Here is a 27,926-nt window from a genome sequence, read left to right as displayed (position 1 = left end):
GAGATTTGGGAATGCTTTTGATTGGCCTATGGAGGATGTAGAAGAAATCCTCATATACATCTGAATAGTCCAATACTAGGGTAAGCCCCCCCACCCCTGCCCCAGTCCCCTTTGAACTTAGTTCTTCAGTTCTAGCACACTCTTTATACCAGGTAAGGCTTGAGGAGACTGGTCCATGGCAGATTTGCTTCTAAGGAGGGTTATTCTAAGCAGCTTCCCTCTGTAGGCACCAGGAAAGAAAATTTGAATACTTTTTTTTTAGTTTTTTGTTTTTTTTGCAAGGCAAATGGGGTTAAGTGGCTTGCCCAAGGCCACACAGCTAGGTAATTATTAAGTGTCTGAGACCGGATTTGAACCCAGGTACTCCTGACTCCAGGGCCGGTGCTTTATCCACTACACCACCTAGCTGCCCCCGAAAATTTGAATACTTTTAATGTCCTTAGTTCATTGGTATGAATATCCACTTTGCTAATCCTGATTATATTCCTTCCAAACAGTTTCATGAAAAATTGAGTCCAAAAATTTTTTCCAAACAGTTTCATGAAGAATTGTTGAGTCCAAAATACTTTCAGCTAGCATCCAGATTACTTCATGTCCTGTCTTTAACACAGGCTGTGTGACCAGGTTTTAAGTGTCTACCTATGTGTATCCATGGAATATATAATATATACATATTACACAAGCACACACTGTATCAATGCATATATGCATATATGTACATGTGTGAGAAAATAATATATGCAAAATACTACATATATATGTATATGTATATACATATATATATACATATATATATATATATATATATATATATATATATATATATATATGATTTTTCCTTTCAAATAGATATCACTTAGGGAATTGAATGGTAGAATGGAATAAGTATTCAGAGGCAGAGGACTTAGAATCCCAATTCTGCTATTTATGTGTGCTTCCCATAGTCTGGAACTCGGCTTTCTCATCTATAAAATGATATCTAGATGACTTCCAACTCAATCTATCATCCTCTGAGGATAGCCTGCCTTTAGTCCAGCATTGATTATTGTCTTGTATTGCTCACTGCTCTTTCACAAGCATCTTCTTGAACTGTGAAATGGGCAAACTAACAGCAGCATCTACCTCCCAGACTTGTTGTGAGGATCACAAGAAAGGATATTTGTAATGCGCTTAGCAAGATGACAGTGAATAAGTGCACCTGGCCTGGAGTCAGAAAGACCTAAGTTCAGATTGGCCTCAGGCTCTTATTAATTATATATGACCCTAGGCAAGTCATTTAATGTTTGCCTCAGTTTCCTCAACTGCAAATTGGGGATAATAACAGTTTGTTTCTCCTAGGGTTGTTGGTGGATCAGATAAAATAATAATTGGAAAGTGCTTAGCTTAGTGACTCGAACCTAGGAGGCATAATATAAATGATATACTATACAAAAATATAACTATTATTACAATTATAATCCTCCAAACTTGGAGCCCAGACATTTGTTTGCACTTCTCTTTGCATAGTATATAACTCCTAGCTCCATGTGGGCACACAGCAAGTTTTAATTTAAAAAATATTAATAAAAATATCGAGAGTTGATTAACTTTTCTGGCCCAGTTGCAAAGGGTCTGCATAGTGTTATTTGAGCACCAGGTGGCAGCATTGGCTCAAAGTTATAACCAATATGTACTGGAGCAAGTGTATGGATCAAACATTGATAAAGTAAAAAGTTCTTTTATTTCTAATACAAATGATAAATACTTTGCATTAAAAATCTGGAATTCAACCCTTCCCCTCCCCCTTCCTTACAAAAATAATCTTATGAAATGGAAAAAATATTGCTGGCAATCATACTGGTTAGCTAGGTCCTGATCTGGAAGATAAAGGCACTATGGTTGGGTTGGGGGAGGAATGGGGAGATCTCTCCACCCCACCTTATCCCCTGCTCCCTATCCTGGTTTTCTAAGGGGAGGAGAGGTATGGCTTATGATCCTCTCTAACCCTTCCCCCTTTGTCCTTCAGAGTAATTCATTGATGCCAACTTCTACCTCTATCCCCATACTTTAGAGGGGGATATCCCCAGAAGTTCTGCTGCTGAAGAAGGGGTACTGTCAAGCCCCTTGTGGAAGGGGAGTTGTATGGGTTCCTTCTAAGTGAGGGAAGAGAAATATGAATGTGGGGAGAGAGGTAGAGAACAGACTTGTACTCCCCCCAAGCAGGGTTTTCTTAAGGTTTGAGCTTTTCAAGAGTTAAATAAAAGAAATGTCACATTTTGGTTACTTGAAAATGACATACCTTAAGGGGAGGGAGCTAGAATGGGTTCTTCCCTACCCTCAATAAAGAAGCAGAGACTAGGGTTTGGGGATGTGAAGGGGTGGTCATAAGCAAACCCTTGTGTTAACTTCATCCCTTTTCACAGTCATAGAGCAAGGGGCCTGAGGTTCCAGAAGGGATGAATGATGAAAGGAGAGACTTTGGAGCCCCTTTCTCTGCTCCTGAGAGGAGCAACTCACTTCATTCCTCCCTGGCTCAGTACCCCCAGCCCTGGCTAGGTGTCTTCATCCCAAAGGCAGAGTTGTTTTTGGGGCACATAATAGTCAAAATTATAGCTCTTCTGGCAGCTGCGGATGCCACACTTATAGGAGGAGAGGCGGCCACTGGGTTCCCGACTGTGGCAGTACTTGAGTAGGCAGGGATACCAGGCTAAGCTGAGCCCGTAGTGACAGAGGCAAGGTTTCCATCGATCACCTACCAGTCGGCAACTAGAAAGGTCAGCGGGCTGTGAAGGCAGTACTTCAAACATAGAGCCATCTACACCTGTGGGAGAGTGGGATGGAAAAAGAAGATTGTGAGAAGAGCCTTGCATTTCTCATAACTTTCCGTCCCTCTCCAATTATTTCCTGGTCTTTTTCTATGACCTTGGAGCTGTGTCCTGAGGCCTTGGTCTGGTCTGTGCAAGCCTTTACTTCCAGGCTCCAGGCCACTCCTACTTCAACCAGAGTACCTAATCAAAGGAGGGGACAAACTGCCCTATGACCTTGGTGTTAGGAAGCAATCTAACTCAACCTTTGCCCTGAAAGCCTTGGTGAGCTGAGAGCCCAGGACTGGGTGTCAGAAAATCTGAGATTGAAACCTGCCTCTGTAACCCCTCGGGCGCTCTCTGGTTCCTCTGCTATAACATGGGAATGTCTTTATCTAGTTTTAGATCCTAAGAACTCTCTGGGTAGCCAGGCCCTAAATAGGAGGAACGTGGGGGTAATTCTGACTTAGGACTGTCAGCATCTCAATTTATTTTTGCCTCTCTATGGAGAAAAGAAGATAGCTAGAGTCTGAGGCTGGGGTAAGGAGTTGTAGGAAACAGGAAGACAGGAGAAGAATTGAATTCAGATAGGTAGAAGCAGGGGAAGGTAGGGTTCAGTCAAGGAGGGCCAAGAAAGTGATGGGAAGGCCTTCAGCTCCCAGGTCCTGGTGCCCACTTCTCTTTAGAAAAGTAGGGCAGTAAAATGAAAGTGACAGACATGGCCCCTAAGGTTCCTCAAAGGTTCTCCCACTTTCAGCAGCCTACTAGCCCAAGTCCCTGATGTCCTTCTGAATAAGACTCAACTCTCAAGATCTCTAAACAGCAGTTTGTATTTCTGATCTTCTTTCTCCCAAAACATTGAATGACAACCCATCTCCTTAGCATTGCCTTTGGACTTTGTCTCTCTGCATGAATTTCCAAGTCCCTGTTCTTTTTTATTTGTCTGTTTGTATATAGCCTCCACCCTTAGACGGAAAGTTCTCTATGTCTGGGGCCTGTGTGGCCTCCTCCCTAATTTGACAGAGCCAAGGCTGGGGCTCCAGGCCCAGTGCTGGAGAAGTTATCTGCCTGACCTCTCTCCAGCCAGAATTTGACGTCCTCTTCCCGGGTGTAGATGGCCTCCCGGGCTTCAGCACACACATTGTGGATATGGGGGCTCAGCCATGCTCCCTTGCTGAAATTGACTGCCATGTCCATGTGGAGTTGTTCCAGACCCCGAACCTCTTCAGCCTGACGTATTGCTCGAGGGTTTTTCTGTTGGGGGCAGGTGGAATAGGGAGGGGAGAAAGTAGGGTAAGTCTGTTTGTAGTCTCACAGGGTTCCTTTTCCTTTATACAGTTCACATACCCTCCCCCCAAAAGCCTCATATGTGACTAGCCCTCATCTCTCACCATATGTATTCTGGAACTATAAATGTTGTGGGGGGGCATAATTCAAGGAGTTAGTAAGGTCCTTCTCCCTGCTACTTCTTTCCTCTTTTCCTTCTCTCCTAGATTTGGTTAAGTTTTGGAGCGGGGAGAGAGATGAGGTGGGTTGGATACCAGCAGGATGAACTTGCTCTTATATTAGGCCAATAGTGGGATTGGAGAGTGATATTATTTCCACTACATTTCTATAAACTTTTATCTGGACTTCCTATCCCCACACCATAGCTGAATGGCCTTGGGGGTTCCATCCATTTCAAATCTAGGAAAGTGGACAGGTGGTAGTATAAGGGTAAGGAAGTACTGAGAGAAGATTCTTATATTATGGTCTTAAGGATTGGAGAAGGACTTTAGGGGAAGAGTCCAGGGATTTGAGAAACCAAAATGGGATAACTGCAGGGGAATTGGGTTGGAACAAGGAGTAGTAGCTCAATTGTGGAAATGAGAGATAGAATATTAGGAAAAAATGGATTGAGGAAGAAGTTTGAGGTCCCAAAGTTTGAGGAGTAGGGGCAGGGTGGGAGGCTAGTCCTACGTGGGTTGGGAGTTGAGACTCAGTTTGGTGGGTATGGGCTTGGGTCTGGGTGGGGAGTTGGTTTGTCATGGATCTGGGCTCTGGTTAGTGGGACCAGGGTAGACTGAAGAGCCAGAGGTCATAGATCAACAGTAGTTGTATTTGGGTCTCTCACCTGCCGAAGTTTAGCCATAGCCTCACTGGGGATAATCTCGTTGTGATGTAGCCTTGTGATGAAGCAGAGAGCCTGGAACTGACTCTGGCCCTTCTCCAGCTCACCCAGGATCAGGGCTCTGAAGATCTTTACATCCTGATTGAGGAGAAAAAGAATAGGGTGGAAAGAGAAAGGTAGAGATCAGTGGAATTCATTTTTCCCTCCTCAGATACCCCAGGAGAGCATAAAACCCAAGATTGGACAAAGATATCCTAGGGGGACAGAGTAGTTCCTCTCAGCTGTGGGAGACTGCCCAAACCTTTTCTAACCTAAGTCCCAAGTGAATCATCACTAGGTTCATCAAAGGGTAATGACTTTTTTTAATTACAGCAATTTATGAAATGGTTTACTGAGGAACAAGGGTTTATGATCTGCCCATCCAGGCAAATTCCATTTAAAATAAGAACTAGAATAAAACACTTCCAAGCACACCAGCTCCTGTTGGGTCAGATCATGCCACAGGCTTTTCAGTCTGGAAATTTTTCCAATGAAATCATTTAAGAGGGCAAAGCTTCCACCAGAAGAAAATATTTCATTTTCAAAGTATGTTATATTCCATCATTGAGACAATCTCTAAGGTCCCTTCTAGTGCTAAAATTCTATGACTCTATAACTTTCAATTATCTGTGTATCAATTATTCATAGCAAATTAATTCATTCCATAAACATTTATTTCACTTGGGGATTGGGTTCCCCACCTCCTGTTGTCAACCTTCTCACTATAGCTAGAGGATGAAGAAAGGTCAGGGTGTCTTAGGCAAAGATAACACAAGGTTGTAAATGCAGAGATAGGCAGGTGTCCCAGCTGCTGCTTTGTGTCCAACCCTGATATCAGAGTCCATCACTTCAGAGACATAGCTGTTATAAATTACTCTTTGCTTTTACTTTCCTTTCTCCAGATGGGGCAGCTAATGGTATTAGCAGCAGGTTAAGGGTTTCTTCCTGTTCTTGATTCACAGTTTGAACTTTGGCTCAGGATAGGGGACAGAAGGGGCAGGGGCAAATTGAGGGGCAGAGGCTCTCCACCACATTTAGTAAATACAATTTAAACTTCTTAGCCTTACAGTTGAGGTTTCAATGCTATATCTCTGACTCACTTTTTCAGCCTTGAAAGATACTCTCTTACATAAATTCAGATCTTCCAGCCAAATTGGTTTATTTCCTCCAATATGTTGCTTGTATTCTGGCCTTGGGGGCATCATTCAAACTTGGCTAGTGTCTCCTCTTCCATTTGTCTAAATTCTAGTCATCCTTCATGGCACAATTCAGGTCCATTCCATTCATGGAGCAGACTATATTCCAAATCTTTGCTGAGGCCTCATTTCTGGACTCCTCTGGCATCTGTGTGTATAACACTAATCTGGCCTTTAGTCATGGAATTCAGAGGATTAAGACTTAGAAAGGGTCTTAGAGATCCTCTGGTCTAAGCTTAGAGCTGAGCAAAATGAGATCCAGGGATGTTAAGCAACTTCCTCAGGATCACACTGCTGGTAAGTGCCAGAGGCAGGATCTGAACTCAATTCCTCTGATACCAAATCCAATGCTCTTCCTCAGTAAACAACACTGCTTTAGATTCAAGCCAAGTTTGAATCCAGTCTCAAACATTTACTAGTTGTGTGATCCTTCTGTTTACTTCAGTTTCCTCATCTGGAAAATGGGAACAATAATAGTACCTACTTCACAGGGTGATTTGTGAAGGTAAAATGAGTCAATATTTGTAAAGTTGTTTACAAATATTAAAGCACCACATAAATGTTAGTTATCATCATTAAAATTATTACTGACCACCAGTTCCCTGATGGGCTCATATTTTCTATGACTATATCCCCCTTTTCAAGTACTATATGCCTTTCTTCCAATGTCCCAGTCTACTTCCTGCTCGGACTCCAACCAGCTCACCCTGTGCCAACAGTTGTGGTCCTTCTAGATGCTGGGTTGGCATGGCCACTCCCATTGATTACTATCTGTAAGGGCCTTCCTATCTGTACCATCTTCAGCTGAGCTCTTCAATTTATCTGTATTGTTTTCTCTGATTAGAATGAGAACTGCCTCATTTTTTTTTAATTTCCAGTAAATACTATTAAATACTTTCCTACTTTATTCCATCTTCTATCCAGTATACCCTCAAAATTTATTGTTAATGACGATTCAATAGAAACTGTCAGTGGGTGGGAGAAGAAACAATTGCTGTAAACCAGTGAAACCTAGCTTATTTCTTAAGTGCTATTCCCTTCTGAGCTACTTTTAACTTCACAACATTCCTGGGAGTGGAGGAGCAGTTATTTTTTTTAATGAATTTTAAAGATGGTGACGGCCAGCCAGTGTCCTCTTCCCTCTCCCCTCCTAAAACATCCCAACCAAGACAATCTCTCTCATACAGGAGGAAAGGTTCCAATTCCCTCATGATCTGGGAGACCCGAGAGGAAGGTGAATCAGGGCTGAAGGCTTATTTGGCCTTCTCTCAACAGGAAATCCTTTCTCTGATAACTAGCTCCTGGAATCTCCCTACCCAGGCACACTGAGCCATCTGAGCTCTTCTCTCTCTCTCTCTCTCTCTCTCTCTCTCTCTCTCTCTCTCTCTCTCTCTCTCTCTCTCTCTCTCTCTCATACTCTCCCTCCTTCATTCAGGTCAGCAGGAGTGGCAACCAGGGGTAAGGCACTTGAGGTGGTCGGATTTCGTTTCCAGGGCTCATCTCTTGCCAGGTGAACCAGAGCCAGATTTCCTATCCTCAGACTTGAGTCAGAAGGAGATGCCAAATGGTATAAAAAATCCATCCTAGCATTCATTTCAGATTCTTCCCTTTAAAAATAACTCTTCTCAATATATTTATAGCATTTTTACAGTATATTCAAATCATCTGAGGCATATGGAATATGGACTGGCCACATCTCCTTGTGACATCATCCGTCATTTTCAGTCTGAAAGAGGCATCAAATAAATTTTAGATTAGAAGGTGCACAGAAGAAATGAAATTATCTATTTTTCCTATTTTGCTAACAACTCTTACAGTAAATACTAACCCTTAGGACTCTGCTAGGAGCATAATGATATCTTTTAGGGCAATTGATCTTTTCTTTCCTTAACTCAAATCTGATATCTAAATTTCTAATGTTTTTTGTCCATATAGCCTTCTGTCTTTATGTTCTCTATTATTCTGTATGAATATTAATAATCTTACATGTATGTAGTCCTTTAAGTATTATAAAAGACTTTTCCTACAACAACCACAGAAGGCAGGTATAATATATATAACCTCCTTTTAACAGTTGAGGAAACTAAGGCTCAGAGGGCCCAAGACTTCAACTCAGTTCTTGTCTCCAAGACTACTGCTACAGCATGATGAACTTGTAAGTTCCTATAGAGTGTATGTAAATTGAGTAATTTTCTAGTTCAGTACTTAGGAGGAAATATTCTGAGGAAGATGAGACACCCAAAAATATCTCCTCAGTGAAAATACTTCCCTCATTATAATTTTTTCCCCTCCCCTAATCCTGTCCAAACACTAAAGTCCTCTTTTCTTCTGTCTCTCCCAGGGAGCCAGTGATTCTCCTCTGAAGGCAGTTTCTGCTTTTAAGGGATATACTTTTGGAATCTATGCCCTTTCATCCTAGTCTGTCTCTGAAGCATCTCCTTCTCTGTGATTTTACCCTCCCCTTCCCCTATAAATTTTTCTATCCATCACTATACTGATTTTCTTCCTCACAAAAGGACATTATCTGGACGAAAAGTTTGCCTGGTTCTCAGCCTCCCACAGGGCTCCCAACTTCCTCCTTGATGGGGATTTCCCAGGGCTGATTCAAAGGGAAGTAGTCCCAGAAGCCCATGCTAGGTAACAGAGATATGAGAAGAGGGTGGTTTTTATTGCCAAAATACATCAGATAGTAGGCAGGTGGGAAGGGTTCAGCTAGCTTTCTTTTCCCAGACATTTCCAGGCATCTCCAAAATAGAAGAACCATGTGGACTTTGCATAATTGGGAAAAAATACTTAAAGAGAGTAACCAAGTCAATGCAGAGGGTGGAAATATGGATTTTACTCAGGGATGAGGTTGTTAGGGGAGTTATTGGGAGAAATCATGAACCTCCCTTATTTCTCCATCAATGTGCTCTGCAAGAGCATGCACATGGAGACTATATGGAATTGAGTTGAATTTGCCTGGGGGAAGGAGGGGAAGGGAAAAGACAACAAACCTACTATGTGCAGGTATTCTGCTAAGCATTTTATAAATATTATCTCATTTGATCCCCACAACAACCTTAAGATGTAGGTGCTATTATTATGTGGAAATTGAGGCAGACAGAGGATAGGAGGCAGATTTGCTTAGGGTCACACAGCTGGTAAGTATATGAGACTGATTTTGAATTCTAGTCATCCTGACTCCAGACCTAGCAATAAGCACTCTATCCACTATACCACTACCTAGCTAGCTCCAAGGACATCAAAAGAAGAGGAGTGCTAGCTCAATGCTGAAGGATTTGGTGTCTTGGGATGATGAAAAGGATACTTACATTGGCCACTTAACCAAGAACTGCCACCTACTTAGTAGACTTTAAGCTCTTGCTCAGATCTATTCTCTAGAATATGTAGTATGAAACTATCTCTCCGAGAATTTTCTGACCCCTTCCTTCCCACCCAGTCCTCCACCCTAGTCCCACCCCTGCCAGTCCCTGGTACCTATGATGACTGCTTGCAAATGGTAGGTAAAGTCCTTGCAAATCCCACTAAATCTGAGTCTAGCTCTCAAGCCTGGAGATGTATTCTGTTTTGTGTTTCCCCCCCACTGAACAGAGGTGATTAAACAGTGATCCTGAGATCAGCATCTCCATCTTAGAAGAAACCTCATGAATTTGAGAGACCTGGAGCTTCTGGGGTCCCTCATTCAATAAGGTTTCAATGCAGGAGATGTTCTCTGTAACTACTATACATTTCTCAGAGAAGATGATAATTGACTAGAGGATAAGCCAAAGCCCCAATGTTTATTAAGTGCCTACTATTCATTCACTCCTTCAATAAACATTTATTAAGTACTAAACAATTTAAAAATATATTATCTCATTTGATCCTGGACTTGAGGAAGTTCTTAAGAAAGTGAAGATTTGTCGTGAAAATGAAATGCCTATTTGACAGTGTCACTAAGTTTAATACTATAAATATCAAGTTCACAGGAAAGTATAATGAGAATTATAGATTATTATATTGTGTTTTAAGTCTTTTTCAATGTGTGATTTTGTACACATTTTTTATTAGGCTTTTGCAAGGCAAATGGGGTTAAGTAGCTTGCCCAAGGCCACACAGCTAGGTAATTATTAAGTGTCTGAGACCAGATTTGAACCCAGGTACTCCTGACTCCAGGGCTGGTGCTTTATCCACTGCACCACCTAGCTGTCCCAATTTTGGCCACATTTTAAGGCATCTCTTTTTAGTGGAGGAAATAATGTCTTCTACCTAACCTATATTATACCTTGGGTACCCTTTTAGATGGGAAGACTATAGATATAGGAACCAAACTTAAATTTCTGTAAGTGATATTTCCTAGGCCTCCCAGGGTGGAGATGTAAATAGATGTTAGGAAAAAAAATAACTTCTTTCTTTTGCAGTTGGTCTTCATACTCAATTTAGTTTGGTCCAAACATGCACGTAGAATTGGGGATTGCTCAGGGTGGGGGTGAAATTTTAGCTTCCCTGGGCTAAGCACTAATCTGTTGATATATTACTTTAAATGCTGTTAAATAGGGAAGGGGATCATAGATTTAGAATGAAAGGAACATTCAAGACAATTTTATCCAACATCTCATTTTACAGATGAATAAAGAGAGGTTCAAAATGTCAAATAACTTGACCAAGGTCATACAAGAAAATGAGATGTAAAACAGGTCCCCAGATTATAAACAAAGTCTGCTTTATATTATATATCAAAAGGTTCTAAGAAATGCAGTTCTCCCTAATAGAAATAACATAGCTCTGCATTTCTGATGCTTGAATTCTCAAAAATCTCAAAGCACAGAAAGTGAAATAATCATCAAATCTATTTCATGCCAGTTAAAAAACAGAAGAATTCAATAAGTTCCATGGACTTCCAAGAGTTCAAAGAGTTCTATTAATGGGACAGACTGGACAGGCAAGACCTAGAAGCAACAGAACAGAGGTGAGAAGAAAAACAGCTGGGGGACAAAGACTTTATTCTTACAAGAATTACTAGGGAAAGTGGAAAGCAGTTTGAAAGTAATTGGGTTTAGGACAACATATTATACTACATACTATAATAAGCTCCAAATGAACATATAACCAAATTTAAAAGGTCACATGATTTTAAAACATTTTAAGGAATCATGTCACATAATCTCAGGGGAAATTTCTTAAACCAAGCAGGGATATCAGAAATCATAAAGATATAATAGACCATTTTGATTATCTAAAATTAAAGAGTTTTTGCAGGAACAAAATGTTATCAAAAAAGAGAAGAACCTCTTAATCCAAAAAAAAAAATCTTCACATAAAATCTGATAAGGTCTGCTATTCAAAAAGGGATAAAAAAATGGATGGATTTAGAGGGGGAAATAATGAATTGAGATTATATGAACAAGAGAGATGATATTTCACAGAAGATAAACAGTCAAAAATATGAATATTTTTCAAAAGAAGAAATGCGATGTATCAATGAAGAATGCTCCAAATTACTTAAAATAAAAAAATTTAAAAATACTGGCATGTTGGAGAGGCTATTGGGAAGACTTGTATAATAATGCATTGCTGCTGTTGCTGGGAATTCATAATCTTTCTGAAAAATAATCTGGAACTATACTAGAAAAAGTCACTGAATTGTAAATACCTTTTCAACCCTGTGATATTACTAGTGGACATACTGTCCAAGGAGGTCAAAGTCAAGGGATAACAGAGGGGGTGACAAACAAATGGAAAAAAGGCTTAACAAACTATGGTTTATGAATGTAATGCAATAGTACTGTGCTGTTAAGAAATGATAAATATAAAGAATTAAGACAAAATTAGGGAAATTTTTATGAACTGATAGAGTTCAGTTATGATAAGAACCAAAATCAAATCAGAAACATAATCAAAATTATGATCAATGCAATAAACAGTTACTGACTGCAGAGGACAGGAACACCCATCTTTCCTTTCACTGGAGGGGTATTTGACTCTAAGTACAGAATGAGGCAAAGGTTGTTAGAGGTGGTCAAAGTACTGATTTGTTTTGCTTAAGTATATTTCTTTGTTACATGGGAGGGTTCTATTGGCAGGAAGAGGATAGGATAGGGATAAAGGATGTCATTAGGAAGTGATGAAAAACAAAAAGAATCAATAAAACTCATTTTTCTAAAATTCACAGACCTTTGCCTTCATTGGAGGCCTTCCAAAGAAGCAACCGAAGCTCAGAGGCTAGTCAACATGGCCAAGGTTCAGATTGAGTTATTGGTTTTGGTTATTGTTTTCATCTCTGAACCAGATTTCTATGGTGCTTTAAGGTTTACAAAGCATTTTTCTCAGAACAATCCTTTGAAGTAGATGGTTCGAGCATTTCTATTCTGATTTTTAGAAATGAGGAAAGAGAACTCAGATGGAAGCACTAGGTAGCACAACTACTAAGTGTTTGAGATGGTATGTGAAGTCCAAGTATACTTCTCTTTCCATTTTGCCATGCTGAACCATAAAGTCTGTCTCTATAGTACAGTGCTCCCCACTCTACTAATGATGCTCAGTCCAGTGAGTTAAAGGTCAGGCTGTCATTCCTTCCAATTTTGCTCGTGCAGACTTTCCCAACTAGCATTTAAACTTACAAGCTCCACACCACTATTTATTTCCCCACATTTTCAGACACTCCTCTGCCAGAGGGTGAACAGGTTCAGATCACTTCAGCTTCCAAGAAGAAGGCTCCTTCTTGACCCTTTCCTTTCTCTCAGCTGTCTAGTGCCTACCCTAAAACCTCAGGGTTGCTGGTCTCCCAATTGTTATTACATCTTGTCCTGTCATAGCTTCCTGCCCTGAAGCAGTGGCTTCATAGGATTGACTTCATGCTCCCAGTGTGTGTGGGGAGAGATGCTTTTTCAACTCCTTTAGCCTACAGGAGAGAATTCTGAACTGAGGTCTTTCCCAGGCTTCAAATGAGATTGCTAAGGGCATGGAATAGTCTCTTTTGCCGTTTTCTTTTTTTATTAGACCAGAGGTTACATTCTGGGTCAAACTTTTCACAAAACTGCTTGATGAACTCTCACTGTCCTACACTCTCTATCTCTCTGTCTCTCACACACACACACATAAAATTTTTATTGATATCTTTTGTTTTTATACCATCTTCATCTTTCAATATTTCCCTCTCCCCAACTCAGAGAGCTATTATTTTTTAATAATCAAAACAAAGGGGGGGGGGGGAAGAAAGCAGTTCAGCGAAATGAACCAACACCGAACTAAGTTTGATAGTCTCTACAGTGTTCCACACCATAGTGATCCCTCCTGCCTCTGCAAGGAGAGAGGGGGAAACTTGTCCTTATCTACATTTTCTCATATACATACACCATGACACAGAAGATCTCTACCATTTTGTTTCAGAAACAGTCTTTCTCAGCCAGTTTCTCTCATGAATGCATTCACATTAATAGCCCATACATGGTCTCTCTCCTGTTTCTACAGCCTCTGTCTTAGATACATTCTCTGAGATGATTTCTCTCCTGCAAAGCTTGTCTCATATAATGTCTAACACACATAACCTTGGATACAGACTCTGCCTAAAAGTCTCATTTAACTTCTCTTTCATATACTGTCTTATGTATACATTCTCTCTTCTGCTCTGTCTCACTTTAAAAAAGTTTATCTGTGATAGATTCTCTCAAATGCCCCTGAGCATTCTCAAATACTTATGATCTCATACAAACATTTTCTCTCCTCTTTCACACACTCATTCTTCTGTCTTCCTTCTCTAATACCACTAATATTACCAAATATACTTTCTCTCATCTGTCCTCTCTTGTACATTCTCATTCTCTCTCTCTCTCACACACACACTCTCCTTTCTTCTTAAATTCATGCCAGACCCAATCCTCACAAAACTCATTCTGATAGACAACAGCTGGAATAGTATCTATCCACCACAGATACGTCAATTTATGAACACACTTTTGACAAAGGAGTGTCAGACAGAAAAAGGGTACTTGGAATGACTAACCTAGGTCAACTTGCGAGATTTCATCTTGAGAACTATGTGTGTGTGTGTATATGCAGGCATGTCTGTATACACATGTGCATGTATGTGTGCATGTGTCTCTACCTTAGTCCATCATTTTGTCCTGAGTGCCTGGATGGGTTTTGAGCCATCATACCAAGGCTCACCATGTTTGCAACTTAGCTCTCCTTCCCCCCCTCCCCTTCTAGCTCTTCAGCAGCAGTTCTCACCCCCTGGGATTCTTCTTTGCTATCTTGGGCTCCTTCCCATCACACTGGATTGCGTGATTTCTGTGCCAGAGTTGAGCCAATCTAAATATTTATCCACTCTTTTCTGGATTGGGGCTACTTTATAGGGTAGGAGGGGAGGATGGTCAGGGGCCTCTCTTGGGGTAGATAGCTATAGTTAACCTAACTGGGTGGTGACAAGGACAGAAGAGGGAAACTCCTAAGAGCAGCCCTAGGCAGAGCAGAGAGAGACACATGGTATTTAATGAATGATGGTGTGGTAGCCAGTTGGGATGACAGCAGAGTTGAAGAACAAAAGGTCTCAGACAGTTCTGCTCAGCCCCTACCAGAAGACATAAGGTGAGGTCTAGGACAGATCACTCTCCTGAGGATGCCAGGCCATGAAGAAGAGTATCTACAAGCCCAGGTCACTCCTAATCACAAAGAAGTGGTTAATCAACTCAAAGCACAAATGTCCACACATCCTCAGGGCAGTCTCACCCCAGACAGAGGCTCTTTGTGAGGGGGCTTTGCCAGAATGAGTGGTGTTTCAGAGACAAGGGCCTGTAGTGGTGCCCCCTGGCCTCTAGAGAACTTTCCTTCCCCCAACACATCAGTGCTCTGTCAGCCAAATCCCAAAGGCCATTACTGTCCAGACAGCTTTGTCAAACAATGTAGGGCTTTATGTGGATCAGTGATGCCCCATTGTCTTGCTGACTCAGGGCTTCCCAGATCAAGGGCTTCACTTTTCTCTTTTGCCCAAATTCCCAGAATGGAGGCCCCCTACATAACTTGCTGACTTTCCAGTTAGACAAATCTGACAATTTGTTGAGCTAATCAATCTCCTACCACCCCAAAGGATAAGCCAAATAATTCCTAAGTCTTTTTAGAAGGGAGCAGAAAAAAGAAGATGCAACTTCTAAGTCACTGGTGATCTCATAATTGCCAGATACAATGATATTTTCTCAGTCATCATCTGCTATGACATCTTTGTAACATTTGACATGTTTACCACCTTATTCTTACTAGTCTCTCCTTTGTTTTTTTCCCCCCAAATTGCCTTCTACTGGCTCTTCTATCTGTATCTTTTCTGTCCTCATTCCTTAGTTCATTAGATCCTCGAATGTTAGTACAGTAAGAGACTCTAATAGTCATCTAATCTAACCCCTTTTCTGAAAGCAACAAGTCATTATTAAGCATCTATAAAATGCTCAAAAGGTTCCAGGTGCTGTACATACAAAAAAAAAATGGGAAGTTCCTGCCTGCAAAGAACATGCATTAGACTAGGACAAAAATCACATGGATATAGGTATATCAATATAAAACATATATAAAGTGACTATAAAAGCACTTTTTTTGGTGGACTGTAAACAATAACTGAGGGATTAGGAAAAGATCTTTAGAGCTGGGCATCTAAAAAGTTCCACATTAGCTATGTAGTTTTTAAAAGTAAAAGTAAAAGAGCTTAAAAACAAAAGTTTTTAAAACTAAGAAAAATAAAGAGAAAAAAATGTTTCAATCTGTACTTAGGCTCCATCAGTTCTCTCTCTAGAGGTGGATAGCATTTTACCTCATGAGTCTTTTGGAATTGTTGTGGATCACTGTACCTAAGTCTCAAGTGCTGAGGTGGGATTCAAACTGCCATTCTCTTGATTTCAAGACCAGGGTTCTATTTTTTGTGCCACCTAACTGCCCCCACCTCAGCACTTGATACTTACTAGCTGTGTGACTTTGGGCAAGTCACTTAACCCTGATTAACTTGCATCCAGGACTATCTCCAGTCATCCTGAATCATATCTGGTCACTGGACCCAGATGGCTCTGGAGGAGAAAGTAAGACTGGTGTCATTGCACAGCACCACCTCATTCAAATATAATTCATGTGCTTGTCATGGCATCACTTCCCTGATATCATGGTTTTCTTTGAGAATGAAGGACAAACATTATTATTACCCAAGTCTCTTACTGTTGATCTTAATTAAAATATTGCTGTTACTGTGTAGCACAATCTCTTAGTTTTGCTCATTTTACTTTATATCAGTTCATGCAAATCTTTCCAGGTTTTTCTCAACCATACTGCTAATCATTTCTTTTTTTTTTTTTTTTTAGGGTTTTTTTTGCAAGGCAATGGGGTTAAGTGGCTTGCCAAAGGCCACATGGCTAGGTAATTATTAAGTGTCTGAGACCGGATTTGAACCCAGGTACTCCTGACTCCACAGGCGATGCTTTATCCACTGCGCCACCTAATCGCCCCCGCTCATCATTTTTTTTCCTGCTCATCATTTCTTATAGCACAATAGTATTCCATTACAATCATAAACCGTAATATATTCAGTCAATTCCCATTTGATGAATCTCCCCTCAGTTTCTAATTCTTTGCCACCACAAAAAAGCAAAAATTCATATATATATATATATATATATATATATATATATATATATATCTCCATCCTTTTCCTCTTTCTTTGATCTTTTTGGGATATGGAACTATTAGTGGCATTGCTGAATCAAAGGGTATACACAGTTTTATTGCCCTTTGGGCACAGTTCCAGATTGTTCTCCAGAATAGTTATACCAGTTGACAACTATACTAATAATGTTATTCCTACATCGCATACAGTATTCGTCAATTTTCTTTTCTGTCATATTAGAGAATCTGATGGGTGTAAGATGTACCTCAGTTGTTTTAATTTGCATTTCTCTAATTAGTAAATATTTAGAACTTTTTTTTCAAATGACTATTGATGGTTATTATTTCTTCTTCTGAAGACTGTTCATATTCTCTAACTTTATCACCTGGGGAATGGTTGAACTACCTTGAAGGAAAAATCAGAGGCGAAGAGAATTAAAGGCATGGGAGATAACTTCTACTAAGACATAGAGTTTGTAAATAGAATATCTGAGAAGTGTCAGCAAGTTGGGTAGTTTGGCTGGAAGGGAGAATTCATGAAGGGAAGTAATAAAAAATAACCTGGAAAAAGTTCATTGTCAAATTGTGAAGAACTTTAAATGACAAAGAGAAGAGCTTGTATTTTATCACAAAGGGAAAATGGGACCATGGAAGCTTATTATAAGGGAAATAATATCATCTTACCTGTGCTTTGACAATCTCAATTTATCACAGCATTTATAGACTAAGGTTTGCAAAGTACTTTTAATATGTTATCTCAGTTGATCTTCACAACCTTAGTTATTATTCTAGTTTTATAAATGAGGAAACTGAGGAAGAAGTTAAGAGACTTGCCTAGGGTTACATGTCTGAGGAAGGAATTGAATGCAGGTCTTCTTCATTCTGTAACTAGGTAGTGCAATGGATAGAATACCAGTACTGAAGTCAGGTTAAGTTGTAATTTCTTAGTCTGGCATTCAAAATCCTCCTTATTCTGGTTCCAATCAATCTTCCCTGAAGACAGAACTAGACGAAAGTGGGGAAACAGCTTTGGAGGTAGATTTGGGCTCCATGCCATAGCAGAGGGAGTTCCTGGTTAGGCAAAGCTTGGATTGAGAGTCTGCTAAAGTTCCTTCTGACTCTGAGATTCTGTGACTATATCTTATACTTTCCTTTCCCCCTAGTGTGCCTAGAATAATGTCCTCCTTGTACAAAGAAGCTCACTAAATGGCTGCTGTGATTGAAAAACTATTCCAATTTCTCTCCAAAGGTTGATGAGGCAAGAATCTTACTTATACTTTTGTCAAATGTTCAGAATCCTAAACCTCACTGGGCCAGGTGTGGGATCTGCAGGATGGTCTCTCCCTTGCTGCATCTCTAGTCAGAGGTACTGGGTCCTGATCTTATCTCTCATACTACCAATGTAATCTTGGTTAAGTCCCTTCCTCTCTCTGGGACTGTTTCCTCATCTGTAAAATGAAAGGGTTTGTTAAAGTAAATATCTTCTGGGTTCTCTTTCAGCTTGAAATCAATAATCAGGTTGATTTGATTGATTGATTGATCCCAAACAGAGGGGAAGGTGCTGAACAAAATAAGACTATAAAGATGTACAATTGTCCCCAGATTCTACCTTACCTTGCTCCAGTTGGTGAATCTACTGAGGTTGAAGCATGCTTGGAGGAGGAATATGTGTAAACTCCTTTTGAGCAGGGGCTTATCTATGGTAGTCTTGATGCCCAACGTGGTCTCTAGCACACAGTAGGTATTTAAGTTAGGAGTGGCTCTCAGACTCACTGACTACAAGACCTTGGAGAAGGCATGATGTCATTTTTCTGAACCTCAGTTTCCTCATATATAAAAAATGGGTATAATATTAGAACTGCTAGAGAAGGAATGGCAGACTACTCCAGTACCTTTACCAAAAAATCCCAAATGGAGTCATGAAGAGTCAGACACAACTGAAAATGACAGAACAACAAACAATATTAGAATGGCCTGTGTCATACAAGTTGTAATAAAGAAAGTATTTGGTAAACTCTGAAGTAATATGGGAATGGAAGCTACCATACAATGAGAATAATGATGATGGTGGAAGTGTCATGACTAGTAAGTGAGCTATTAAGGGGAATTCTCCAGGTGTAAATTTTCTCTATTCCATTCTATTCAGATTTGGATTGGCCTGGGGGCATGTGATATTCCATCCTCTTTCCCTGCTTATCTCCCCAGTAGAATTGAAGCTACTTAAAATCTTTGTAGCACCAGACATGTATAATGCTTTGCACATTATAGGCAATTAATAAATGCTGTTTAGGGTTGAATTGAATTGAATAAGGGAAACTAGAATTGAGGATCCTTGATTTCCCATCCCAAGCCTCCTTGTGCCTCCAGTCCAGTTCCCTCTGAGCTGTCTCAGTATTGTATACCTTGTTCTCTCTTTTACCAGCACCCACCACCCACTTTGCCTCAAGCAGCAAATGTCCCAAAGTTTGAACCAGGAAAAGTTGTTAAAAACTTGCTTATTCCAGACTTTGGTGGGTGTGTATGGTGGGGGGAGGGGGGGAAGCTCTCCATTCAGGGTGTGGTGGTAGGAACAATGCCTGCGCCAAGTTCCAAGGAACAAGCAACTGGATCTCACTGCCCTCTGGAGGTTTTCCAAAATTAACCCTTAGAAACCGAACCAAAGACCTTTCCATGCTATGCCTGATGAGTCCTCTTTTGGAGAAAACTGGGTGGTCTCCTTATTTCCATTATATATAGCCTATTGCCAACCCCATATTCTGCTTCCTAGGGGCAGTGGAGAGAGAAGGGAGAAGCTAATCAATCAAGTCTATACCCAGTGTTCCTTAGGATGCTGCTTGAGAGGCAGGAGATAAAGATTAGTTTAGAAGTCCCAATGTGTTTGGGGGAAAATGTCTGGAGAAAAAGGAAAGGCAGCATATCATCAAGTACCTGTCTAGTTCAAAGAAAAGTGAGAGTTCTAGGTGGACTGGGGAAAAAAAATCAGGGAAGTTTTTCTGGAGCTAAGTAACTTGAGCTATATTTTAGGTTGATGTAGGAGGGGAATAACAACAACAACAAATATTTATACAGAATTTACTGTCTGTCAGACACTGTACTAAATAGTGATATTTATAATTATTATCTTATTTTGATCCTTACAACAAACTCAGGTAATGGATGTTATTATCTCTTTTTATGGGTGAGGAAAATGAGGCAAACAGAGGTGATTTGCCAAGGTTCATAAAACTAGTAAGTGTTTGAGGTCAAATTTGAACTCAGATCTTCCTGACTCCCTTGTCATTTCTCTATCTAATGGGCCACCTCACTACTTCTAGAGGCAGCTGCCCAGAAGACCTGGACTTGAATCTCATCTCTACTCTTTATCCCTTCTCTGACCTTGGACAAATCATTTAACTTTTCTGGATCTCATTTTCCTCATCTATAAAACAAGTGGCAATAGATAACCTCTAAGGCCCTTCCCAGTTCTAAATATAGTATACTATAATCAGGGGCCCAGGGCCTCATGCTCTCAATAGGTCATTCCAAATATCCTGTCTCATTGTCTAACTTATTACATATGGGTTGTCATGAATGAGAGGGAATAAGGAGGAAATATCTTTACTAAAAAAAAACCAAGTAAAGAAAACAAAACCACAGAACTTCAAGAAGTCTCTCCCATTAACCTTCTATCACAAGGTGATTTTTTTTTGTTCCTTGTGAACTTAGAGATTCAGTTTGTATTAAGTTAATTTTCAACTCATAGATCCAGAGCATCAGAACTAAAAATAACATTAGGCACCATCTAGCTAGTCCTTTTGAAATTTCTGTTGTTTATATTTTGATTATCCCCTGTACTTTCCAACCCTTTCCTATCAGCCAGATACACAAAGGCAAGGACCATTTGTGCCTCCTTTCTTTGATTTGTTCCCTAGTATAAAGATCAAATGAGTTTCCATCTCCCCGAGTCACTTAAGAGACACTAGCCTTAATCTGAACTTTGTGACATCCACCATATGACTTTTTTTGACTTTGGCCTTACCTCTGGTCTCTTCAGTCATCAGGAATAAAGAATCACTTTTGGGCATCAAAATCCATCTTTGGGAATCTCATTGCACCCTCCTCACCCATTATGCAACTCCCTTGCCTCTCCCACTGATCCTTGTCAGTTAGCCAAACTGGGACATGACTTACCCCCTCTCCAGGAACTAATCCCATTGCCCTCTTGGAGAGAAAGGGAAGGAAGGTAGGGAAACCAAGAATCTCCCAAGGATTTACAGGAAAAAGATGAGTTGGAGGCCTGAGGATATGGCAGTTATGAGGTATAGATTATTAGATGTGTATCTAATTACACACATATGAGTCTGATTACATAAGAGGGTTATTATGAGGGGTGTAGACATTATGAATTTGAATTACTGTACAGAAAGGATTTAATTTAAGGCTGAAATCCTATAGGGTCTTTATGAGGGTTACTGTATATAGGACAACCTTGCCCATAGACTTTGATTATATTCAATTTTTATTTATCCACCTATAAATAACATGTTTTCATATCTCAGCTAGAAGGAAAGCTCAACTCTAAATCCAATGAGTTCAAGTCATAAGTGATGAAGAATGCCTTCTAAATAGTCTCAACAAATGGTCTAAACATATCTTTCCTTGAAGATTCAGGAAAATGGTGCTAATGCATTCATTTTGGGGTAACTCAAATTCTTAAGGAGATTTTCCCTTATCTTGACTTGGTGGCTTCCACTTACTGATTCTGCACAACTCTGATTTCATTTAACAGTCCTTAATATCCTGGAGGGCTATTCATATCCTCTCTAAATTTATTCTGGGAAGCAGTTAGATGGCATAGTGAATAAAGCACTGGTCTTCAAGTCAGAAGACATGAGTTAGAATCCAACCTCAGACACCTGACACTTACTATCTGTGACCTTGGGCAAGTCACTTAACCCTGATTGCCTTGTACCCAGGGTTATCTCCAGTCATCCTGATCCTTATCTGGTCATTGGACCCAGATGATTCTGGAGAAGAAAGTGAGGCTAGCAACTTAGTACAGCAATCCCTCACTTAGATGCTTGTCTTGGCATATCTCTGATGTCATGGTCTTCTTTGATATTGAAGGACAAACATCACCATCAAATTTATTATGGGTTAAATGTTCTCAATTCTGTCATTCAAGTCTCATTTGGCATTATTTTGAGTCATCTCACTAACCTAATTATCTTTCTCCATCTATACTCTAGCTTAACAGACCAAATGAGTTCTCATTCTCACTATTTCTGTTTTGTTTCCACAGTCATAAAAGAGGAGAAAGAGATAATTTTCAACTAAGATGTCAAAACATAGGATCTCAGTGTTGGAAGGACCTCAGAAGTCATCTAATCTAACTAGTGCCTAAAGCATTAATCTCTAAAACATCTGAAACAAGTGATCATTAGACTTTTTGACAGAAGACTAGGGAAAATTGCTACTTTCAAAGATAGTCCATTCTACTTTTTATCATTAGGAAGGTTCTTATACTGAAATTCCCTGATCAACAGGCTCAAAGAATGAACATCAGCCTGAAGTTGGTAGCAAGGATGTGAAGCCATAGAGTCCAATCTATTTTACAGATGAGAATCTGAAGTGCAAAGAGTTTAAATTACTTCTCCAGAGTCACAGTTAGCATCTGAGTATGTATCTGAGATGGGATCTTCTGAGTCCCAAGTCCTAACTTCTGAGTCCCAACTCTTAACTTCTATATTGTGATAACCCTCAAATTCCTAAGAGAATCAAATAAAAATAGAAAAATAAGAAATAGGACATTTCATTTTCCTTCAGACTGACTACTGAATGAATATTCATTAGATCCTTTCAAAGGATCACAAACCTAGAGCTGAAAGGAACCTATTTTATTTTAACATTCTCCTTTTTACAGAGGAGGAAACAAGACACAGAGAAGTTAAGTGACCTGTCCAGAGTCACATCTCAGCAAGTTTCTGAGGAAAAGTTAAAACCTAGATCCTCCAACTTCCCATCCAAGCACTCTTTCCACTGTTCACATACTTTGGACCTGGGGCATAGGACCAATTCTTATCTTCCTTGTCATTCCATGTTATATATGATAAAGGAACAATTATGATTATGTTGATTCCAGGACATGGCACAATGATGATTATTGCATAAATTCTGGGACATGCAACACAGGCTCCAGAAGTTGAAATGGATAGTACCTTGGAGGTCATCCGGTTCTTTTTTAACCACTCATTTTATAGATGATGAAATTAAGGCCCAAACAGAAGTTCAGTGACTTGCAATGATAGAAGCAATATCTGAACAAAGGTCTTTGGACTCCAAACTAGTTCTTTCCATTCCCCCTCCCCCCAAAGCTTATGTTATGATCTTCTCTTATAAGTCTATCAAAAGTTTCAAGAACTACTATGAGGAAAAAAAAAGTCTTCCTCAAATTACTACTCTTATCACATTTATACTTTTAAGTTTTTCAAGTTGGTCAAAATTGTCCCACTGGCATAGCCTTTGTACCTCTATATTACCATGAGGTATTAAAAGTAATGTTTGAATGCAGATATTAGAATTAAAAAATGATGGCAGAAAGCTAGGACAATTGTATTAGACAGGTTATAGACTGTGTTATCCTCATCCAGAGGAAGAAAAACAAAACAAAACACAAAAATACCAACAACCCTTCAGAAGCTGATGAACACTTTTAAAAAGTTATCTCATGCATCTCTTTCCCTTAATTCTAATTCCTCAAACTGAAAATAACTAATCTGTAAACATGTTTATAAAAATAGGTATGTATAATGCTAACCTGACCAACACTGAGGGGAGGGAGGTGGGAAGCAAGGGTGGAAAGTTATTTTGTAACTTAAAAATATGCATATGCATTTAGATGAAAATAAATTAAAAAAAGAAAAAAAATTAAAAAATGATGGAATGTGTCATAGGTAAAAAGGGTAAATCTAGAATGGAGGAGGGCCTTCTCTGAGCCAGGAAGCAGTCAGAGGGAAAATGGAAAGCTGAGTTTACAATTAAAGGCTGTGATCACATGATACCAACAATCCAGGGGAGATTCTGGAACAAACCCTAATAAACAAGAAGAGAGCTAGGCAAAGAATAATTTTCTTTCCCTGATGTTTTCAGGGCTAAAGGAATAGGGTGAGATTAGAATTACTCTTAAATTCTTCTAAACTTAATTGCTGACTTTGCTAATTGACCTTGGATCAATCACTCAAGCTTCTCTAGTCACATCTAAAAGAAAAGAAAGTTACTTTTTTCAATGCTTCACCATAAAATGGTGAAGTTCCTAATGCCAATCTTTCTAAAATGGTGAAGTTCCTAATGCCATACTTTCATAAAGGTGCGCATACACAACAAAACTCAATTGTCCTTGTGACTTTTTCCATCAGAGAAAACTATTTCTCCAGGTCAGAACATTCTAATGAACAGCACTCTGACTCTTCCTTCCCTTTCCCTGGTTTCTCTACACCCTCCCTGCCTCCCCCCCACCCCCCAGCCCCAAGTCAAGGTGCTGGAGACTCTACCAAACAAGCAATAAATCCAAAGAAAAAGTCAACCATCCATCTTCAAGGAAGAGAGTCCAAATTAAACATACTTCTATAGCCAATGGATAGGGGGTGGGGTGGGGGAAACCTAGGTTTCCACCACTAGTGCCACTAAGCTCTGCCTTAGTAGGTAACAGAAAACTCAGTCTCCTATTCCAGTTCCCTTCATTGCAGATTTCCTTACTTGCTATTGAAACTGGAGCCACTAAATTTATGAAGCTCCAATCTGTGGGTCAAAGCCTAACTTGAAAAGCAGACTTTGTAAACCTGGATAGCGAAGTCTCAGGCTCCAAGGCTGTGGCACATCAGGGGTTAAACAAGCTAAATTCAAATGGACTCTGCAGCTGGGCCTACAGGCTCTAGGGGCTACTCCCCCAATTCCCTGCCCCCTGCTCCCATCCCATTCCTCTAGCCTCAGCCTCCACCCCCACTCTCTCCAGGCCTCTCTTCTCCCTTCCCTCCAGGGCAAAGCAGTAAAAAGATTAAGTGTTGGCAGCAGCTAGTGGTTGTAAAAACTAGGCCCAGTTTCCCCATCCCACCCCTTTTCACCTCTGTCCCAGAGCCTTCCCCAAGCTTCCAGAGCAGTCCCCAAGACCGCTATAGGGAAGTGTAGGCTCCTCTGAATTGGAAAAGCTTCCCTCTAGCATTCCTGCTCCTGGCCTTGCAGTAAAAGCAACTGGGAAGTTCCAAGGGTTGAGAGGAAGGTAAATAAGAGGGTTACACCAGCCCTTTGGGGACAGTCTGTGGGTTAAAGAAGGCTCAGAGAGAGACCTGAACAACTGACAGAACAAGAGGGCTGGGTTCTGTTGTTTCTTAAGTCCAGAGATGTCCCACTACTCTAGAGTTGAGAGCCCAGAATCTGGCCATCCCTAATCTTTTCTTCCCTAAGGAAGTGTGAAATAGGCAGCTTTGGCCCAAATTTTCCCACTTACAACTAGCCTGCTTGGTCACTGGGGTTTCAAGGCCTTTATCTATGCTAGACCTTATTTTACTATAACATTCTAGCCCCCCCCCCCCCACCCTACCACTCAAGTAGTGATAGGATCCCTAGAAGGCTTTATTTTACGGCCAAAATCCTTTGAGGCATAGTTTGAGGAGTCATGAAGGATGTCCGAAGAATCCCAGTTTCTCCCAACACCTTTTTGGACCCCAAAGAGCTTCCATGCCACAAGGGCTGGGCAGATCAGAGGGAGTCTCACATTTCCACTTATCTCTCATCCTTTTTTCATTTTTATTTAGGATTCCTGCCTGGCTATATAATTAGATACGCACCACAGCATCTAAGCTAACTAGTTTCTTCCCTCCATCTATTCCCCCAAATCCCATTTCTTTTCAACTTCAAGACTAGACCAGTCTAAGCCCCTGTCCCCCCCCCCAACTCCAATATAACCAGGCTTTTCATCTGCTAGGACAATGGCAATGGGTACATCATCCCAGGGCAGGAAAGCTGAAGAGAAGGAAGAAGGACAATGGACTTGTGTGTGACACAGAGAGATAGACAGATAGATGAAAGACAGAGAGAGAGAGAGAGAGAGACAGACAGACATATACAGGCACCTGGAGACAGACAGAGGGACCCTCCTCTCAGGTAGACCAGCTGTTTTCCTTCAGAACAAGGTAAGAAAGAGTTTATAGAGGAGAAGGACAGACCATTCTTAATCTCATCCAATCCCTTCATCTGAACCCACGAAGAAAATGGGACCTAAAACACTTTGTCTAAAGTCAGAGGCTTAATGGACGGCATATTCGGAGCAGCACTAGCCTGTTCTACACGATCCCCCTCCGTCCCCCTGTCACCCATCCTGATTCTTTATCCGGTGCTTGCCTGGATTCCTTATCCAATTCCAAAGCAGCCCTAGAAATTCTGTCTGGGAAGGGACCAGAGACCCTTTAGCCTAAGTCCTTCGATTTACAGATGGGGACACTGAGGCTCAGAGAGGCGTCCCTTATGCTGGACGGGTCAGCTGTGCCAGGGCTCAGGCTGCCGCTTCCTCCCCCCGCCCAGTCGGCACTGAAGGGGGTGAGCGGCTCTTGGGGGGGTCGAAAGGAGGGGGTCCCTTTCTGGGACCCCCGTGTGCCTCGAGGTCAGGGGTGGAGGACGAGCTTGAGTTACAGGGAGGGAGACGCAGTGAGCGGGAGAGAGGAGCCCGGGCGGGCGGAGGCCGCGCGGGGGCCGGTCCCTCACCCTCCTGAAGTCTGCGGTGAAGGAGATGAGGGTGCCGTCGGGCTGGCGCAGCTCCAGGCTGATGCAGTCGGCCCGGCCGTCCGCCTGCAGGCTCTCCTCCGCCACCTGGCCGTCGGGCAGGCGCACCCGGACCTTCAGCTCGGACGGCGCGGCGGAGCCCCGGGCGGGCGCGGGCAGCAGCAGCAGCAGCAGCAGCAGCAGCGGCGGCGGCGGCAGGGGCAGCGGCAGCGGCCGGGGGGGATGCGGGGCTCGGCGCCCGGGGGAGCGCATCCCCACGCCGGCCCCTGCTCGCCCCGCGCGCTCCGGGGGGTGGGGGGCGCCGAACTTGGGCTGGAGTCGGGCCGGGCTTAGCGCGAGGCTCTGCCTCTGCCCCGCGGCCGCGGGCTCTGGCCGGCCGGGGGAGGCGCGCGGCGCACCCAGCGGAGCCCCGGGGCCCGGCCCCCGCCGCCCCCGCCGCCCCGGCCCCCGCCGCCCCGCCGCCGCCCGCTCCCACTCGCTTCTGCACTTTTCATTCAATCCCGTCACTTCCTTCAGAAAGCAGAAACCCCGAGGACCTGCCTTAAAGAGACAGCGCGGCTCCGCGCCTTAAAGGGCCAGCCGCGGTCCGCCCAGGACTCGCGGGGCTCGGGCAGCCTGCCCGAGGGGAGGGGGCGCGCTTAGGGGCGAGCGCGCCCAGAGGGCGGAGCCCGGGAGGGGGCAGCTGCAAAGAACTTTTCCCACAGAGCTTTCTCAACCAGCTCCCCTCCCCAGCGTCCCAGTCATCTTCTGGGGCGGTGGCCCGTTCACTTTTTTTGGGGCATTTTTCTCCCCTCCCGGTCTGGGTGGAGCCGGTGGGTTCAGCCTTTTTTTTTTTTTTTCTTTTCCCTCATCAGCGAAATGCTAGGAGACTTCCCCAGGGACGATCCGTTGCAATTTATGTCCCTCATTTCTTGGCAGCCTCCTCCTCTAGTTCCCTGGCCTTCTTCTCTACCCGTTACCTCGTGGCTGTACTCATGGTCGTCTCGGCCCCCAGAACCCCCCCCCCCCCCACTTTAGGGAGCACTACTCAGTCAATCGAAGATTTCTCCTACAACAAGCTGAGCAGATCTGGCAAAAGTTAGAGACTCTAGGCTGGGGAAGGCGGGGGGTTCCTGAGGTTTGGGGCAATTCCCAATCCACCCAGATTCCGGGAAACGGAAAAGGCAGGTTTCCTCTCAGCCTTCCAGAAAAACCTGCGGTGGGTTATCTTGGTGCTTTAGAATAACTGGACTAAGAGTCTGGGCAGCCAAGCTCCAGTTTGGACTTTGAAATCTTTCCAAGCCGCGTGGCTTCAGAGAAGTCATTTCACTTCCCAGTGTCTCGGTTTTCTCATGTGTAAAACTAAGGGGAAAACTTGTTTGCTCTGCCTTCAGTAAAGGACAATTCTGGGGGTGAAATGAGAATCTCTATTAAAACTTTTGTAGGAGT

General features: G+C 41.9%; 1 protein-coding gene across 3 annotated transcripts; it reads right to left on the bottom strand.

Moving 5' to 3' along the window:
- Positions 1–901: 901 nt before the first annotated feature.
- OAF (out at first homolog) lies at positions 902–27,065 on the bottom strand. Of its 3 annotated transcripts, XM_074215275.1 has the most exons (5): positions 16,055–16,732; positions 7,546–7,854; positions 4,897–5,031; positions 3,857–4,037; positions 912–2,800 (listed from the first exon to the last, which is right to left on the bottom strand). In XM_074215275.1, exons 2-5 carry the CDS (start codon positions 7,720–7,722, stop codon positions 2,532–2,534), a joined length of 762 nt encoding a protein of 253 aa, XP_074071376.1. In that variant the 5' UTR covers positions 7,723–7,854; positions 16,055–16,732; the 3' UTR covers positions 912–2,531. The 3 variants fall into 3 exon arrangements, with proteins under 3 accessions (XP_074071378.1, XP_074071376.1, XP_074071377.1); XM_074215277.1 differs by lacking the exons at positions 7,546–7,854; positions 16,055–16,732 and adding an exon at positions 26,481–27,065 and having other exon boundaries at positions 902–2,800; XM_074215276.1 differs by lacking the exons at positions 7,546–7,854; positions 16,055–16,732 and adding an exon at positions 6,033–7,539 and having other exon boundaries at positions 914–2,800.
- Positions 27,066–27,926: the final 861 nt, after the last annotated feature.

Source organism: Macrotis lagotis, chromosome 1 (assembly GCF_037893015.1).
Source record: "Macrotis lagotis isolate mMagLag1 chromosome 1, bilby.v1.9.chrom.fasta, whole genome shotgun sequence".
NCBI lineage: Eukaryota > Metazoa > Chordata > Mammalia > Peramelemorphia > Peramelidae > Macrotis > Macrotis lagotis.
Note: the sequence above shows the minus strand (reverse complement) of the source record. Positions and strands in the feature narration are given on the sequence as shown.

What these genes read in the sequence shown, in the direction of transcription:
- OAF (XM_074215277.1), bottom strand. Translation starts at nt 26,750, where the DNA reads ATGCGCTCCCCCGGGCGCCGAGCCCCGCATCCCCCCCGGCCGCTGCCG. An exon ending in CTATGGCTAAACTTCGGCAG is followed by an intron (nt 4,038 to 4,896) that starts GTGAGAGACCCA and finishes TGCCCCCAACAG; the next exon opens with AAAAACCCTCGAGCAATACG. An exon ending in CAAATTCTGGCTGGAGAGAG is followed by an intron (nt 2,801 to 3,856) that starts GTCAGGCAGATA and finishes ACTCTCCCACAG; the next exon opens with GTGTAGATGGCTCTATGTTT.